We start from the raw sequence: 18,810 nt of genomic DNA, 5'->3' as shown, positions 1-18,810 counted from the left end.
CTAGCGAAGAGAGGGACAGGGTCTGCTCTGTCCTGCACAAGAAGTTATCTCCAGAGCCCAGCAAAGCCTAGAGACTCCATGGGCCAGACGACTGGCCTCCTGTTCACAGCACAGAGGCAACAGCTGAAGAAGCCTGCTGGGACACATTGGTAGCCCAAAGTCTTCAAGCAACTACCACCTCTGCCATGCAGCAGCCGAGACTAATATCAGTGTTTCAACTGAGTTTGCCAAGCCTGGTACTGTCAAAGAGCTGCTGGGGCCCTCAGATGAAAAGCTATCGACTCAGAACAGATTCGCCGGTCACTGAGACTCCACATATCTGGTAGTCGAGTGGCGGCTGGCCTGTCAGCCGGGAGAAGACTTTGTGGGACATCAACCGTGTGACCAGGGCTGCCTCACTCAGCTCAGGGATTGAGGAGTAGTTGCAGCAGGACCCCAATCGACTGCATTGAATCTATAGCATCCTTGGGGCATCTTCAGCCTCCTTCATCGCTTGTATCAGGACCACTCCATAGGAATCCATTGCAATGCGGATAAATTGTTTGAAACTCATTGAAGAGTGCTTCTTCTGTGGAGGAAAGTTTGAGAACCTTGCTGGTCCCACTGACTAGCTCCCTGTCAGAGTTGGTTGCCCAAGTAATTCTACCCGACCACATGGACACTAGCCCATGTTTTCCTTGGAAACGTGTCCAAGTGTCCAGTTCGTTGAATTTGCCAATGCTGATTTGCAGTTGAGCCAAAGGCATTCATCTATCATTTAATGTAAGTTCCATATCTCTGGATCCCTGCAGGGGCTTTTTTTTCATTTTGGTGTCTATACTCTTATAAAATATAGTCTATTTTAAAACATTTGTGTTGGATTTCTTGAGTGACGTGACATTTCGACTTTAGTTTTGTCGCGGCTGTTTAAATGCTTTACATTTGATCCTTTCTATACGCCTTGCTGCTCAGAGCCACCCAGGTTTGAGCTGAAGATTTAACAAACTAACCCCAAGAGTCCTTAGGGGGTTAGTAAGTATTACACAGCGGGGCTGAACAACCACACCGTATGATACAAATGTCTCCATTTGAGGAAATGGGGTGTATTTTACAATTCTTTGACTATCAAATAAATTACATTTGACTCTTAAACTATGTCAAGTGTGTTTCCTACCATGATGGAATATTTTTATAATTGCAACCCTTTTACTATGCTATTTTAAATGTGCATTTCTCACTTTAAAGTATTGATTGACACAATCAATGAAGAGGAGCTTTGCGATCATCCAAGAGAGCGCATTAAGGGAACAATTTCCTCTTCGAATTTTTCTCAAAAGATTAAGTTCCCTTGTCTTGAATCTTAATTGAAAATGAGAAGGTTGGTTTAAGTGGTTCCTGCTCACAAGATGGCAACACCACAGCCATGGTAGAGCTGCCTTGGCACATTGAGGATGGCGGATCCACCCTACACCCCCCCCCCCTTGGCAAACGGTGCATAATTGGTACTTCTAATGGCAACTTGGTACCGATTCAGAAGAGACACAATAGGTTTATCTTATCCCAATGTGGCACCAGGAGACAATTAGATTGTTATGTGCCACGGGTGAGGCTATGCCCACTTTCAGACACTACTCGGCACCTCGCTATCAACGATAGATTAGCCACGGTCCACAAAGAACGCACACCCCAGCCTCCCCCCTTCCCCACTCTTCCCTCGTCAAACCCCCCCCCCCCCCCCCCCCCCCCCCCATTACACCCTTTACACATGGGTAATCTGACTGGACAGTGCAGCTTCCTACAGAGGGCTATTTGTGTGCACCACATGGATAGTGCCAAATTCAAAATAAATTCAGAGAGGCTCTGAACGCTTACATTATTCAGCTAAAATATCTCCCTTTTGGCGCCAGGATAGCACTAATGCTAATATGAACACACAGAAGTTGGCTTTAGATACTCTCCGATCATTCAGAAGAGCCAAGATTAACCAGCATGCACTGTTATGCAAATGTTGTGAATGGTGCATATCAACAAAGAATTAAATCATTCTTTAGAAAAGGAACATTCCAAGGCACAGCAGAAGTTGCAGTGGAATTCTTCATACAAGCATGTAAGACTGGTTCTACACACAGTGCTTCTCCAGGGAATCCAGGCTACACCCGGTCACCCTGCAATGACCTTCACATACAGGTTGACAGCACCTTACCAAGCCAGAAATGGAGGTCATACTGCAGGTTCCCACTCTTCAGCTTCATCGTGTGCAGAATCACGTACGCGTCACCGGTGAAGAAGTCTCCGTAAAGGTTCTTTGGTACAGCCACCAAGTCCATCTTCTCGACCCGCCATACCTGCAGACCTGGCTCCTTCCCGGCCTTCTGGAACTCTGGGTGATCGATCTCCATGTTGGCAGGCTGCTGTAATAAGAGTAAGAACAAGGAATAGTTATTTGGAATTTGGGGCAGGGGTGGTGCATGTTCAGCACAACAGTAAAGAGATGATCAGAAATGGCGGAGAATAAAAAAACATGGCTACTACAAAAACTTAAGGGTTCGAGAGTTGGAAACATCATTTAAAGTTCTCTTTTCAGAGGCTAATTACTTGATTTCATAAAACTGAAAGATACATTTGTCAGCAAAAAAGTTAACATGAAATTTTTGAACAGCTTGTCTAGAATTGACCGAGTAAAGCAAATTTGGAATGCACCAAATGTGGATCCTGCAACATTATTTTAAACACCACAGGGCTTACTTACAACCCCCTTGCGCTGCTGCAGTTTGACACAGCGACGGCACAAAAGTAACTATTTACAAATTAGAGCTAGAGGCCTCTAATGTCACTTTTCAGCCCTGGCCGCCAGCTACCGTCAATGATATGCAAGGTAGGCATTCCCAGGCAAAAAGCCACACAGAACTGATGCAGTGAAAGTTACAACATTTCACTGTGTCATTCGGGGATTTCACTACATCAAAATATTAACGCCTGCTCAGAACAGGCATTAAACTGATGCAGGGCTTTTGTCTATGGGAGCCTTCCTCACATTGTTTGAGTAGCGTAATTTTTTTGGACACTAGTCCAGCAATGCATCAGTTTAGCACCACAGATGTGTCAGAATTTGACACATCTGTGAAAACGTGTGCCATGGAGCTCTGGATTGTAACTACAGTGCATCCATGGCATCATTAGGGAATCAGTGGGTAGCGCTAGAAATCTGAAACGTTGGACCCGATGCATCAGTTTCTTGTAAATGAGGCCCTAAGAATGATGCCTCAATAAACTTATGTCCAGACCCTTGCCTTCATACCAGTACAGGCAGTCTCCTCCGAAACCTTTAATGACTTAAATCTTTTCCAACAGATGTAACATGCGGGCAACAACCGAGGTATCCTTACGGAATCACCTCAGTCCCTACCACAGGCTCCTGGGCATCAAAAACCTACCTAGCACTGTACATGGATCTGTACAAGACAATGAGCATCACTAACGTGGCATCAGGTCAGAACAAACCCCACCTGACAGCTCTGGTTTTACACCAGCAGCACTTTGCAAGAGGGTATTTAAAGGCCGCAAAAAAGCAAAGCTACACATCTCAAATGGCACCCTAGTTTGGGATAGAATACCAGGGCTGACAAGGTTATAAGCATGCTATTTAGGTAAGCAGCAGCACTGGTAAATCCCAAATTATAATATAATGCAATCAGCGTGTGGAGTACAAGGTATGAAAAACACTCAACTTGCCATTTTGGTATGTGGTTTTAAAAAAAAAAAAAAAAAAAAAAACACTGGTAAAGCCAATAGGTCGAAGCTTGGCTGCCAGGCAAGTTGACTTTGAAATTGCCAATTTTTTTATGTTTCTGTAAATGGTTAACATTAAAAATGCTCACCCAAGTGCATACACGTGTGTAGGTATAGGTGATCTTTGATTATTTTTGTTAACTTTTTTAAAAACATTCGAAGATGCCTGCCTGTTAGTGGGCATGCGTACAGGATTGGCCACTTTGGAATGGGTTAAAATCTCAATTCAGTACACTAAAGTTGCAAGCAGTGTGCATCTGTAATCTGGCAAATTGAAGTTGGCAGTGAAAGCCCAATACCACTGTCTAGTAAACTGCCAGACCCTTGCCATGATAAAAGTAAATTAAAAATAAAATAAAATAAATGTTAATAAGCGTACATAATGACCCACAAGTCCCTGGTACTGAAATAAACTATTTTTCCTATGGCTGACAGCGTTGTGCTTGAGCACAATGCAGTCACCCACAAAACTAGCATTGGTAAAGCCAATAGGTCTCAATTACGGGATCCATCGGCTTCGGCAAGGTTTTGTAGCAATCCTGTAAAGCAGCATAGGAGCTTTGCAGTATGGCTAAAACTACATTTTAAGAAGTGCTATGACGCAGCCAGGGCTAATGTGAGTGTTGTTTTTGAAGTGCATTAGCGCTGGATGAATACAAAAAAAAAAAAAAGTCATGCTGCACAGCAGCCTCCTGCTACACAGCATGGCTACAATGCCAAAGTCTGCAATGCCCATGGTGTACCGCATGAACAAAAGGCAAAAGCAGAACCGATGGCCTCGAACACAAGACCGATTAGATTTGCCAATGCTGGTTGGGTTTTGGTACAGCACCCCTGTGATTCGGAGCAAATCATTTCATCTTGCCATGTGCAGTGGTAGCTCCTCCGCTATGGTGGAGAAGTGTTGCAACCCCCTTTAGCCCCCCACACTGTGTTGCCAGATTGGAGAGAGCAGGCATGGGTTCCCAGTTTCCCTGGGAGCACCAATCTAGGGCACTCAGGCCAAGCGGAACGCTGCCCTCAGACGGCAACGTTCGGACAGGCCTGTGCTGGGATCCTGTGCCTGCAGTGAGTGGAAACAGAGGAATGGCGCAGCGGTAAGACACCTGGCAAAAAAAATTATATCACATTAAAAAAATAAAAATAAAACGCAATTGCACCCATTTCCATGTCTTAGTGAAAGTACATCTGGAAGCAGATAATATCTATTGCGGCAAAAAAAGCAAATAACATCTGCTAACATAATAAACATCCATCTCAAAGGAGAAAGGGTTTCTTTGAAGTGTGCATGGCATAGTAAAACAGCCACATAGGGCAAGAGGTTCACCAAGGACAATAAAGAAGAAATAATAAAAAGTAGCGCCTCAATCACAGTGTGATCAGCGGGGAAAGCAATCAGGACTTGCTCCATGCTCCAGCCGAAAAGAGGAAGTGAACCCAGCACACGCTGGCCAATTAGAAGACAGCAAATAAGAGTGACAATGAAGCCAATGAAAGTTAAGAGAAGGGGCGGTTCTGAGGCATTTATTGTATACAATATATCTTGCAAGTGAAAGCACATGCGCGGTTGCCGGAGAGACCTAAAAAGGAACCAATGGCTCAAGTGGGCTGACCCGTTTCAGATGTTGAATGCTGTGGTGGGCGGGGCCAAAGCATGAAAGATAGTTTAACAGATCATATGAAGAAGTCTGTGAAAAATAGTCTCAATATGCAACTATATTACATACATCACATTTATAAACATGTTTAAGAAAAACAAATCCTGTTGACTAACGTGCGACCTGTAATATGGGATAAAACTGATCATTAACACTCCTGTTCTCTGCAGTTTAAACAATATGAAACCTAGACCATATTTTAGGTATCAAATTACTTATCACAAGAAAGCACTGCTCTCAGTTTATGTACACTGGGGAAAAATGTAGTCATACATGTTGAGAAAAAAAAATAATCAAAAAATATATATAATAATAAATAAATCCGGCCATCAGACTGCAGCAGTGCGATTATAAGGAGCGGTCACTAAGAAAACATAATATCCACAATAATTGTCCGAGTGACAGCAAACGCAGAAACTCTTAACGGATCTGGTCCACACAAAACAAATTTACTTCATGTAAAAACATTTTAAATCAACGTTGCTAAATGCTTTACCCTAAGCAGATGCTTTGAGTGGCACTGGTATTTTTAATAGCAGCAATGCACAGATGTCTTAAAATGTACCTACAGCTAAATAATAATGTTGCATAATTTGTCTATCCTTGATGCATAATTCAGTTCCTTACCACATACTATGGCGCGTTGTTGCCGCATAACCCTAGGGGCCTAGCAAGAGTATTCTGCTTGGCTGTCAGTCAGAGAAGGGAGAGCACTCGCTGAAGCAAAGACCGAGCAGAGGGCGCACAAACAATCCTGCAAAGTAAACCCGAGTGACCCGCACAGCGCGCGCAGTCCCTTGGCTGCTACTGGAGAACTCAAACAGCAGACGCCTGACAGCCATTCAACCCATCAACCTACAGACCCCAAACAGCCACAGACAGGAAACTTTAGCTGCAGGAAGATTCAGGAGAGATGTCAACAGGGCGATGTCTGGAAAGCTGCGAGGGCTGTTGCAGCATCAGTCGCGTCTATTGGTCTACTCCAGCCTTGCTGACCACTATCTAGTGTGAGTCACTGCTAATCAATAAACAGTAGGAAACTCGACCAAATACATCAGCGGAACACTTCGACTCCCATCAACGAGAACCTAGCGCCCAGATTCAGAAAGAGCTGCGTGAACATACAAGGGATGTCAATGTGCTATACTAACGCCCTCAACATCATACCACAAGGGTATGCCCAACAGTACCACTCTGTTGTAAATGAATATGTAAATTATATATTTTACTATAGGGTTCAAACCCACAATTGCACCGACATCGACGGTGGTCTCATCCCCAATAAACACCGCAACCAAGTTTTTCTAATCACCGATTATGAAAATGGCCAACTAACGCAAAACGTTACAAAAGGCATTCAATATCCGGCAGAGAGCACCGCCAAGTGACTAATTCAGTAGTACTTAGTAAATGTAAATTAGATTACTGCAACAACCTGCCGAATCCCACTGAAATCACACTTAATCCCCACCCAATACTCCAACAGGTTGCTCCACACTGTATTCAGAAGTAGCCTGACGAGCCACCTGACGAGTCGGGATCAAGAGATTTAGTGACACACCGCACCAAAAGCGTACATAGGACTGGCAGGTCACCACAGATTGCACTATTACAGTAATGGTGTTTTCCTTGTTCTCCTGTGCCACTCCCACATCAATAAACACTGCTTGCAGAAAACCTAAATCACCTCTCCAGCCCATGATATCCAAAATGCCATGCCACCACGGACCCTGAGACTTCTTGTCACAAGGTCACACCGCTTGTCATGAAATAAAATGACTAAACCTAGAGGATTTCATCATAACACTGGACGGTATGTGCCCAATCGAGGAAGCATTTCACAAATAAAGGCCTCGGGATAATGGAGATGCCCCCCATCTCTCCATCACCCCGACCAGTGGAAGCACCCCCACCCGCACCTCACTTAAATGTGCTTACATTGCTATAGACATTAGATAGTCACATTTAATTGTGATAATTTTTCACAACCTGCCTGTCCTCGGTTATCCCTTTAGATTACAGTTTTCTTTTTGTTCATAAAATTACAATCATCTTGAACTCTGTTCCAACTGGCACTTAATGCGAACCAAGAACTACAGCTTCCAGAATGCACCTCTTTAAACTAATGCCCAGAGTTTGAATAAGAGGGTCCCTAGTGTTTTGGATTAACCTGGTAACTCTAGGACCTATAACCTAAACTGCTTCGGAAACGTCTTGTTTAGCAGAGGACTACGTGCCATTAGCGATATCACATCCCATCCAAGGTTTTTCTCAAAATTGTTGTAATTTATAACGCTAGGCCTGGGACTACAGCTCCCAAAATACACTGCGTGGTTAAATGAATGCCCAGGACTCCAACATTGTGTCAATACGGGTACGGGGTCTTCCGTTAGCCTGAACCATATAGTCACATTTGTATTCCGTTTAAAAAAATAAAGCGTACAACAAGAAGGGAGCGCACCCTCTGCACGATCTCAGCCCCAGTGGACGACTCCAAGTTTGCCTTTTTGGCCGGCAGCAGTCAGTCACACAGGCCTCGTCCTTCACCATGGCTTAGCCCCGCCCAGACACGATACTCAGTCACAATTTGTCGCTCTATTGTTAAGGGCCTCGGGAGATCTGTTCACACAATAGGCTACTTGTGTTCCATTGTCTGCGGTCGCCACTGCTTTCGCTCCCCCACACACACTTCCTATCACGTTACAAAACCTCCTAGCTCAATCCTCTCCACTGCAGACTCGGCAGGAACACAAAACCGTCCATCAGGGGATTTCCGGTAACAGGAGACTGATGCACGGGCTGCAACGCCTGTGCACGCACCGAGAGTGGGTGGCTGCAAATCTGATACAGGTTACACTCCGTGAAACAGGAGTTCAGGCGCTTCTTGGCGCTTTATTTGGCTGGATCGTTTTGTTTTAATTTTAAGTACATAAGAGGAACTGCATTCTGCATAATGCGATACCCAGTTACCTCGAGTCGTAGCGTGCCAGAAAGCCTTCGTCTTTGTGAGCGGCTCTGTATAGTGCCTTGTCTTATGTCGATGGCCTTGCAGCGCTTTAGCTTTTCGGAATCGCCGTATCGATCCAAAAAGGTGCCTGGTCTGGGCACTGGAAAACTAATACATGCGAAGGCAAAGACTGTGGCATAATATTGGTGGAGGTTATTATGTCAAGGGACAGTTTAACTGTTAGGCAAGACCGAAAAATCCAGCTCAGTGGCGTAGCCTGGGGGGGTGCAGGGGGGGCCGGCCGCACCGGGCGCAACATCTGGGGGGGGGGGGGGGGCGGGGGGGGCGCACTCGCGAGTGCTAAAATCCACGGGTTAGGGGGCGCAAATTACTTGCCTTGCCCCTGGTGCTGACAACCCACGCTTCGCCACTGATCCAGCTACATTGATGACTGCCCTGCACCAATCTGTGCTGGTGCCAGAGAAAAAACAAAAACAAAAAACATGAATTATGTTTTTTGTTTGCATCAATCTTCATCCCAGCAAATTGGGAGCCAGATGATCCCTCCTTGTATGGTCTACAGCACCAAAAAGCTGAAACCTAGAAAGTTTCCTATTCACGGCGTGTTGGATCTACAAGTCATCTTCGAGCCACTGTGAACAGTGTTCTAGTCCCGGCTTTAAATAGAAAACTGATGTATTCTGCGACTCGTAGTGCTTGGATTCCTCCGATCCACAGCAGAGATCGTAATCGCTTGAAAAATAATCCCAAAACGGAACCAGGACTCCTTTAATCCCACTTCAAGGACACTCATGGTCACTCCATGAGAAAACTTCATTCTATGGGGCCCCTCTAGATCACGAAAGAAAGCATCACCCTGGCCTTCGATGTTTGACGGACACCTGCTCCAGGGCACGTCATACACTTAAAATACGTCTGAAAGAAACCGTCTCGGGTTTTTGTTGCACGCATCTGTCACCAATCATGTGATCTACTTGTTTATTCTATAATCTTCCAACAATAGGACTTTTATAGTTCTGGTCTTTATGGCTCAGAAGGCTCGGTCATGTGCCTCTCTCACACGAAGACTGTTGGCTACACAGGACACCCTTTCATGCAGCTTCATAGCTATTTCACCGGAGACGTTTTAAAGCACGGACGAAGTAGGACATTACCAAGGGCCCTCCTCCCCCAAGGGGCCCCACGAGAAAGAATACTTTCACTCTATTTCAACCTCTTCTCTGCCCGCCTCTCCAACAGACTTTCTCCTCTTGGAACGACGGATTTTTGACCAAGCAGTAAGTCATTTAAACTGTTTGTGGGACCTTGTTTCTGAAAGTTTACCTATAATTCACTATTTGGCACTATTCGGGCTTGAGTTAGCAGAAAGTGAGTAATTGAGAGTGGATCCACACAAGGGTTCCCAGAATATCTCGTGCCCTAGGCCTCAAAATCATTAAGATGATAGTATCTCAAAAGCATGCACAAGCCTTCGAGATCCACCGAAAATTAAATATATTTACACTCGCTAGTGTTCTGGTGAAAAGAGAATTGGTTTCCGCATGCCGGAATGGGAGGTGCGGCCATTCCACGGAGAGCCTTTTTGAAGACATAGATTGAAATGTGTCATGTGTGTGGACCTGCTGCATGCAAGAAAAGGGCAGATAGCCACATAAACAGTTGTGAAGTTAGATGACATGTTGTGTAACCAAAGATTAGGAATAGGAATAACCAGTTGAGGGGAAATTATAAGTTTTTTTGCACCTGCATCAGGTTTTAGGAAAACTCTCCTCCCTCCCCACCCCCCAAAAAAGGCACAAATTGTCCGTTTTCATAATGTGCAGCAATTTATGTTTTTACTGCACCACACCACACCACAATCCGTGTCCGTGTCCGAGGGACACCTTCCGAGAAGATGCTTTACCTGGCTTACATAAATTGAGAGCTAACCTCTCCTGGCATGGTGCCCTCAGAGAACACTGCAGAAGATGTCCATGCAGACTGAGCCATCATGGAGAACCTCTCGTGTGAACCTTGCCCTGATCGCGCACATTTTGTATTTGTACAAAAACAAACTGTTTTAATCTTTTCTCTACCTCGCTAGCTCTACCTCAACCCCGTTTCTTCTTACGGTTTCTTCTTTCCCCGTAGATCTCATCATACGCAGCAGAGGTGACGGTCACTTTCTGGCAATAGAAAGGTACATCTAGCGATAGGTGGGTATGGGGAAAGCAATAAAGTACAAAACTATCAGTGGACACCAAATAAAGCGATGACCATTTTCAGAAGAGTCGAAACATCTCCAGCAAGTGCCATTTGTAAAAAGATTCAGGATTACAAAAAACCTGCAATTGCAACCACAATTTCAAACCCCAGCTCCTCTTAGGCACAATACTTCACTACACACCCACCAGGGCCGCTTTTCCAATTGTTTCCCCAAACGGGTGGACATCGTGGCCAGGGATTCCAGAGAAATAGTGTCACAGCACAAATAAATATTAGTCATATCTCAAAACAATTCACTGCCAAGGCTTGTCCTACATCTAGAATGTAAAAAGTAAACACTGCATTCCTAAAGAACAGGACTGAATCGAAAACTTACCACATGTGTTCTGTAAGCGTGCCAGGCCCAAGCCTTGGCGAAGAAATAAATGGGCACCGAAAGAGCATCCTTCAGGGCCTTCTAGGTCAGTCCCTTGCCTCCGGAGCCCTAGGGAGATGCCATTGTACTGCGGGGCCTGCTCTCATTTCAGCAGAATATTTTGGTGAATTGAGTGTCCTAAAAACAAAATCTTCTCACCTGACGGAGCCTGTTTTCACCTCCAACTACCCACCCCTTCACCCCCAGTAAGATACCGGATAAAAGGTAACCTATAAACATTATTTGTAGATTTGTCCAGCACAAGATCCTGTTACACATGCATTGCCCGTGCCGGTTGCACAAGGTTAAGCACGGTCCTTCGGTAACAACATTTTTGTTCGATTTTTTTTTTTTTAAATAACCACTGGGGAGGCGAAGCAGTGAAAAGTTTGAAGCCCCATGTGCTGAAAAGACCCCCCTAGTCGTGCAGCAGCCAGTATGTTCTCGCGAGGCGGAAGGGAGCAGGCCAACTTCCGGTGCACGGATTTTGTAAACTGCGAGCATCTTCCGGAGGACGGATGAGGGGTCAGTCAGTGCACGCACGTGACCACTGCCCATGCCCTGTATTTCCTTTCTATGAGGCGCAATCTCTGCTGGACCGGCCAGTCTGCCACCCCAGCATGTCCCAGTGGGCGGCTTTCATAGCTAGATAGTCTGCCAGGGCTCAGCATGAGAGTTCGTCACATAGCAGCCTCTTGCACAGAGGACCAGATCTGAACAGGTCTGATCTGTTTGAAGCGCAGCCCTTAGACCCATCCTAAAAACTCCAGACATACCTGTGAAGGAAAGAGACAGAAGCAGACACCCAAGACTGCCACATATGTGTCTTTTATTGTTTGTCATCATTTGCAGAGGCTTCTCTTAGTAAAAGATTACATGCATAAATGTGGCTGCTGGTCAGATCACACAGAAGTACTCCTCATATCACCCATTCATGTCATAGCATGTGTGTACACACACACACACACACACACGTGTTTGCCATGCACATAGAAGGCTACAGTGACCTCCACAGGCATGGTCCTGTACATAGCCAAGATAAACCGCCCAAGAGCCAAGCGTCTTCCAAGAGCCAAGCGTCTTCCAAGAGCCAAGCGTCTTCCAAGAGCCAAGCGTCTTCCAAGAGCCAAGCGTCTTCCAAGAGCCAAGCCAGCCAGGAACATTGCTAGGTAGGCTTCCCCAGGTACCTCCTTACCTGTGTGCTAGGGTTATATTTACCTACCTACAAAGGTGCCTTAATCACTATAGGACTGTGTAAGGAAATGCCTCCTTGGCATGGTTACCCCCCCTGACTTTGCGGATTCCAAGTTATGATTTGAAAGTGTGCGGAGGTCTGCTAACCAGGCCCCAGCACCAGTGTTCTTTCCCTAACCTGTACTTTTGTTTCCACAATTGGCACACCCTGGCATCCAGGTAAGTCCCTTGTAACTGGTACCGAGGGCCCTGATGCCAGGGAAGGTCTCTAAGGGCTGCAGCATATCTTATGCCACCCTGGGGACCCCTCACTCAGCACAGACACACTGCTTGCCAGCTTGTGTGTGCTGGTGGGGAGAAAATGACTAAGTCGACATGGCACTCCCCTCAGGGAGTGCCATGCCAACCTCAGACTGCCTATAGGTATAGATAAGTCAACCCTCTAGCAGGCCTTACAACCCTAAGGCAGGGTGCACTATACCATAGGTGAGGGCACCAGTGCATGAGCACTGTGCCCCTACAGTGTCTAAGCAAAACCTTAGACATTGTAAGTGCAGGGTAGCCATAAGAGTATATGGTCTGGGAGTCTGTCATGCACGAACTCCACAGCACCATAATGGCTACACTGAAAACTGGGAAGTTTGATATTAAACTTCTCAGAACAATAAATGCACACTAATGCCAGTGTACATTTTATTGTAACATACACCCCAGAGGGCATCTTAGAGATGCCCCCTGAAACCTTTACAGACTACCAGTGTGGGCTGACTAGTTTTAGCAGCCTGCCACACACCAGACATGTTGCTGGCCACATGGGGAGAGTGCCTTTGTCACTCTGTGGCTAGTAACAAAGCCTGTACTGGGTGGAGGTGCTTCTCACCTCCCCCTGCAGGCACTAACACCTTGCGGTGAGCCTCAAAGGCTCACCCCCTTTGTTACAGCACGCCAGGGCACTCCAGCTAGTGGAGTTGCCCGCCCCCTCCGGCCACGGCCCCACTTTTGGCAGCAAGGCCGGAGGAGATAATGAGAAAAACAAGGAGGAGTCACTGGCCAGTCAGGACAGCCCCTAAGGTGTCCTGAGCTGAGGTGACTGACTTTTAGAAATCCTCCATCTTGCAGATGGAGGATTCCCCCAAAAGGATTAGGGATGTGCCCCCCTCCCCTCAGGGAGGAGGCACAAAGAGGGTGTAGCCACCCTCAGGGCTAGTAGCCATTGGCTACTAACCCCCCAGAACTAAACACACCCCCTAAATTGAGTATTTAGGGGCTCCCAGAACCTAGCAAGATAGATTCCTGCAACCTAAGACGAAGGACTGCGGAGCTGAAAAACCTGCAGAGAAGACAGAGACACCAACTGCTTTGGCCCCAGCTCTAACGGCCTGTCTCCCCACTTCAAAAGAACTGCTCCAGCGACGCGTTTCACAGGGTCCAGCGACCTCTGAAGCCTCAGGACTACCCTGCATCTAAAAGGACCAAGAACTCCCAAGGACAGCGGCTCTGCTCCAAGGAAGAAGCATCTTTGCAACAAAGAAGCAACTTTGAAACACACGTTTCCCGCCGGAAGTGTGAGACTTTGCACTCTGCACCCAATTCCCCCGGCTCGACTTGTGGAGAACAAACACTACAGGGAGGACTCCCTGGCAACTGCGAGCCCGTGAGTAGCCAGAGTTGACCCCCCTGAGCCCCCACAGCAACGCCTGCAGAGGGAATCCAGAGGCTCCCCCTGACCGCGACTGCCTGCTTCAAAGACCCAACGCCTGGTAAGGACCCGCAGCCCCCAGGACCTGAAGGATCCGACCTTCAGTGCAGGAGCGACCCCCAGGTGGCCCTCTCCCTTGCCCAGGTGGTGGCTACCCAGAGGAGCCCCCCCCCCCCGCATCGCTGAAGAGACCCCTTGGTCTCCCATTGAACTCCATTGCAAACCCGACGCCTGTTTGCACACTGCACCCGGCCGCCCCCGTGCCGCTGAGGGTGTACTTTTTGTGCTGACTTGTGTCCCCCCCGGTGCCCTACAAAACCCCCCTGGTCTGCCCTCCAAAGACGCGGGTACTTACCTGCTGGCAGACTGCAAAAACTAACAAACACTTACCTCCCCCAGGAACTGTTGAAAATTGCACGGTCTAGTTTTAAAATAGCTTATTGCCATTTGTGTGAAAACTGTATATGCTATTTTGCTAATTCAAAGTTCCTAAAGTTCCTAAGTGAAATACCTTTAATTTAAAGTATTGTTTGTAAATCTTGAACCTGTGGTTTTTAAAATAAACTAAGAAAAGATTTTTCTATACAAAAACCTATTGGCCTGGAATTGTCATTGAGTGTGTGTTCCTCATTTATTGCCTGTGTGTGTACAACAAATGCTGATAAGCCTACTGCTCGACCACACTACCACAAAATAGAGCATTAGAATTCTCTTTTTGCCACTATCTCATCTCTAAGGGGAACCCTTGGACTCTGTGCATGCTATTTTTTACTTTGAAATAGTACATACAGAGCCAACTTCCTACAGACTGGACTTCAGAACCCTTACAAGCCAACCCCAGGCCTGCTTACTGCTGCTGGACAGGGGCAGTGTATAAATGCAGACGAGTCAATAAAGAAATGTGGAATCAAATCAAATTAGAAGTAGTTGTGTAATATGTAATAAATGGCTTCTTTAGCAGGTGTCACTTTATTTGTAAGAACTGTTTAAAAAAAAAAAAAAAAAAAAGTTAAAACCTTTTCTTCCCCTCGACTTCAGGTCAGCTGTTAAGCTCTAGTGATCTCCAGATTGGACTATGAAAGCGCACCCCTCTGCGGCCTTCCTAGTTGTAAGCTGCCCCTCTAAGGGCATCCCTGGACTCTGCTACAAGCCTCATCACAGGATCCAAAAGAATCAACCACATCACTCCTGATCTGGAACATCTAAACTGGCTCCCATGTGAGGAGAGGATACAATTAAACATTGCCTGCATAACAGACAAAGCCCTTCACGTCAACACACCAAGGTAACTAGCAGAAACATTGGAGCATTCTGGCAGCTGCAGATCTGCTAGAAGCACCAGCACCTCATTGTTGAAACCTCAGAAATTCCACAAAAAGAAAATGCTGCAGAGCTTTTTCAGGAGTTGCCCTGATAATCTGGAACTTCCTAACCCTTAAAATCAGACTAATCCCCTCCACCGCATCATTTAAAAAAAAAAAAAAAAAAAAAAAAGTAAAAATCCTTCTGATGATTACATTTCTGCCTCGAACACTTGCTCTTGTCTAGGAACACGGATACGACTGCTGAACCGTGTAATGTTGGCGATTACGTTGGCTTTATAATCTACGTGTTTCTTCTTCCTCGACATTTGTAAAGCCCTCTAAGACCAGTTAGGGTCATGTTTGCGCTATATAAAACTTTGTAAATAAAATAAGTGTTCATTGTGGTTGGCTGGAGGGAACTTCCAATAAGAACTCCCAACTTCACTTAACACAGGCAGGAGTCGACTGGTTGATCGTGGTGTGTCGGAGCAACTTCAGACCCCCAAGTGAGGCCCTCCATCTTGTATGAATCATGGGCCAACAAAAATGTCCAAACTCTGCTCAACACGGAAAGCCAAAAACTTAAGCAAGGAGGGTGTCTGCTATGAATAGGGTCATGCATCTCTTTTCCTAGTAAGGTTTGTTTGCTAGGTTATGTGTCCTATAATTATTTTATGGAACTCCTAGCAATAGGAGGTTCCACTGTATGAATAAAACAATTAAGGTCATGGTCGCCCACTATCCACTTAAGAGGTATACCATCAATAGGCTGTATAGAATATGAGGCGCTGTGCGCCTTTTTTTAAGGCACTGAGGAAATTCTCAGTTATTGTAGAAGTTCTGAACAGCTCAGAAACAGGAAGAAGTGGTTTACAAGCTGTTTTGTCTGCAGCTCATGCAATGACTCAGAAATTACAAATGAAGTGCATGTCCTTTAGATAGATCAAGCTCTCAAATGAAAGTGTGCATCAGAAGAAGCTGGTGCCATTTGTTAAAAGCAGACACGCATCAGGGAAGGGAAAGGGCCAGATGTGCAGCAGCAGTTTGAATGCGGGGAAAGCTCTTGAATAAATAGTTGGGAGAATCTAAAAATAGAGCAGTCCCATAGTCAGTGCTTTAAATGGGCAGGTACTGTACGGTGCAGAGTGGCTCCACTTCCTTAATTAGAAAGGGAGAGAACCTGCACTTTTCAGCACTGCTGCAGTATATTTAAAGTGAGAGAACCGGTACTTAGGAGTAAACAGATACTCAGAATAGGGAGTACCTTCACTTTTGCATTTCATTTAAAGTACTGCCGATAGTCTTAACAGATTTAAGAAGGTGGCCTCAATAATCAATAGTCTCAATTTTTCTGCTTAGTGAGGGTGGGGCCAGCCACCCCCACGTCACCAGGGAGGAGGAGGGGTATGTGCACTTCTAAGTGCGCATGTCAGTTTGCCTGGCCAAACTGATATGCACATTTACAACTCTCCACCTAGCTGTGTTGCACAGCCGGGCGGAGACCAAGCGCAGGATCCCACTCCCTCCCAGAGGAACATTTCGGCCTGCTGAGGCCAATCCTGGTGCTCCTCTCATTCTGGTAACAGCATAACAGCATGAGACGCATCAGGATTGGGATGGGAGGAAGAAGACAAGAATCTAGGAGGTGGGAGCAGCAGAATACTGAGGTGGCAGGTACATTTATGTTCATTGGTTCCCTCCCCACATGCGCACTGCCCCCCCCACCTCTTCCTGGCAGCAGCCGCTACTGATCTCTTGGGCCATTTGGAGGAGTGCACAACAACTGGAAGGCAGCCTATTTCTAGACACTGTCTGCCATGCATGTAGCACCCTGCTGCCTGGCAGAGAGGGAGGTACTCCATGCAGACACAGGGACCAAGACTCTACATGCATATAGACAGTCGGGACAAACCTAGTATAGATACAGGCAAATGCAAACTGAGTAACTGTTAGCCATTTAAGATGGCTGCCTGGTGCCAGAGGGGCAACCCATCATGATCAGGATGGGATGGAGCAGTGGAAATATTGCAATAATAGTAGAGTTATGTAGCGTTAACGCTGCACAACCATATCTTAACACAAATTGCACTTCGTGTGTACAATTCTCTAGTTTGACAAGATGGTTTTCCTTAATGAGTTTCCCTCTAAACTGCTTTCATGTAGCAGAAGGAAGCAGTTATGTGGAATTAGGTCAAACCCAGTGACCAAACTGCGTATTGGTACACCTGTGCATGGGAAAAGGAGATTGAGCCATCACATATGAGGGTGAGACATTTCAAGGTACCCATGGGTTGCACAAAAAGATTTTTTTTTTTCCCCCCCAATGGGATGGTAAATCTTCTGCCTGGCTCTGGAAAGCATTCCTCCCTGCCCTGAGCTGATCTCCTGGCACGTCACTGGAAAGCTGCTGTAGTTTTCTTGATCTGTCAGTGACACTACGATCACGCGTATCCACTGAGGGTCTCCTGGTTTACATGGATTGAGACCCCATAGCTTGGCTCTGAGATGAGGGGGGAGGGGGCAGGATTAGTCCACCCCCCTTACCGAACCACTGGCCTCTCAATACCCAGGCTGCTGCAGACCAGCAGTAATGGTAGCATTGATCAGGTTTACAAACTTAGTATTTGACCCCTTGGTCACTGTTCCAGGACTTAATCTTCCTCTTTGTTCTTACTTAAAGCAGTTAGCAAGGGCAAAGTGGGTGCCCTGCTATCAGAAAATCTAAACTAGATCAGTGGGCTCTTTGATGCAGCCCCTCCCACCCCTTTCGTGTCATATGAGAATATCGGGTAGGACGAGCATCCATGGCAGCCACTGCTCCCAAACATGTAGCCCAGTGGCTACTGGATTGGTGGGACTCTAACTGTGCCAAGACACCAGACATCACCTGGGCCGCGTCCTTGCCACAGCAAAGTGGCCTCTTCTGTTGCTTTGGGTGGTGGGACAGTGGGTTGACCAGGAACATTTGACTTCATATCAAATGCTGAAACCACATCACCGCAATACGTGTATTGGTACCGTTGCTCTTGGAGTGACCCCGGTCATCATGGCCTGTAAAATGATGTCGCAATTTCTTTTTTTTTTTAGGTTTTCAATTGTGCTTAATGTCTAGGTGCTATAATACTGTTTGGGGTCAGAACTGTGGCCCAGAGAATTGTCAAGGGTTCTGGTTTTCACTGTGTATCTTGTGTATAAAGTAAAGCACTGGCTGAACACTGATGTTATCAGCCGGTATTGGTGGAACCTATTCTGAATGCCTAACCCACCTCACCTTCTTGAATGAGCCTTTGACAGTCCGGTCCTACTGCCCCCAAAAGTCACGTGCTGAAGAGCAGTATTTGTTATCCAGTTTGGGGTCGGTTAACACTGGGCCCCAGAACCCAGCCGTGAATAACTTCAATTGATGCAACTGGAGACTGGTGGCCATAGACGGATTTAGGAAAAAGGGACCGTGTGGGACGAGAAAAAGAAATCCAACTGGGGAGCGTTATGAGATGCATGTGTCCTTCCCAGCTATACATTACAAAAGGATTAGTAAACTAGTAAGGATTAATTTCTAAGTGCCCGCCTGTGAGCGCACAAATAGATCAGAAAGGGGC

The 18,810-nt window shown here is 46.3% G+C and overlaps 1 protein-coding gene across 1 annotated transcript in view; it reads right to left on the bottom strand.

Moving 5' to 3' along the window:
- Nucleotides 1–18,810, bottom strand: part of GSN (gelsolin) — a 148,822-nt gene that overhangs the window by 75,843 nt on the left and 54,169 nt on the right. Inside the window, 1 exon segment of the mRNA XM_069241661.1 lies at nt 2,183–2,390. Coding sequence (XP_069097762.1) covers nt 2,183–2,390 — 208 coding nt within the window.

The sequence above is a fragment of the Pleurodeles waltl genome, chromosome 6 (genome assembly GCF_031143425.1).
Source record: "Pleurodeles waltl isolate 20211129_DDA chromosome 6, aPleWal1.hap1.20221129, whole genome shotgun sequence".
NCBI classification, from domain to species: Eukaryota; Metazoa; Chordata; class Amphibia; order Caudata; family Salamandridae; genus Pleurodeles; species Pleurodeles waltl.
This window is presented reverse-complemented; position numbering and strand designations above follow the sequence as displayed.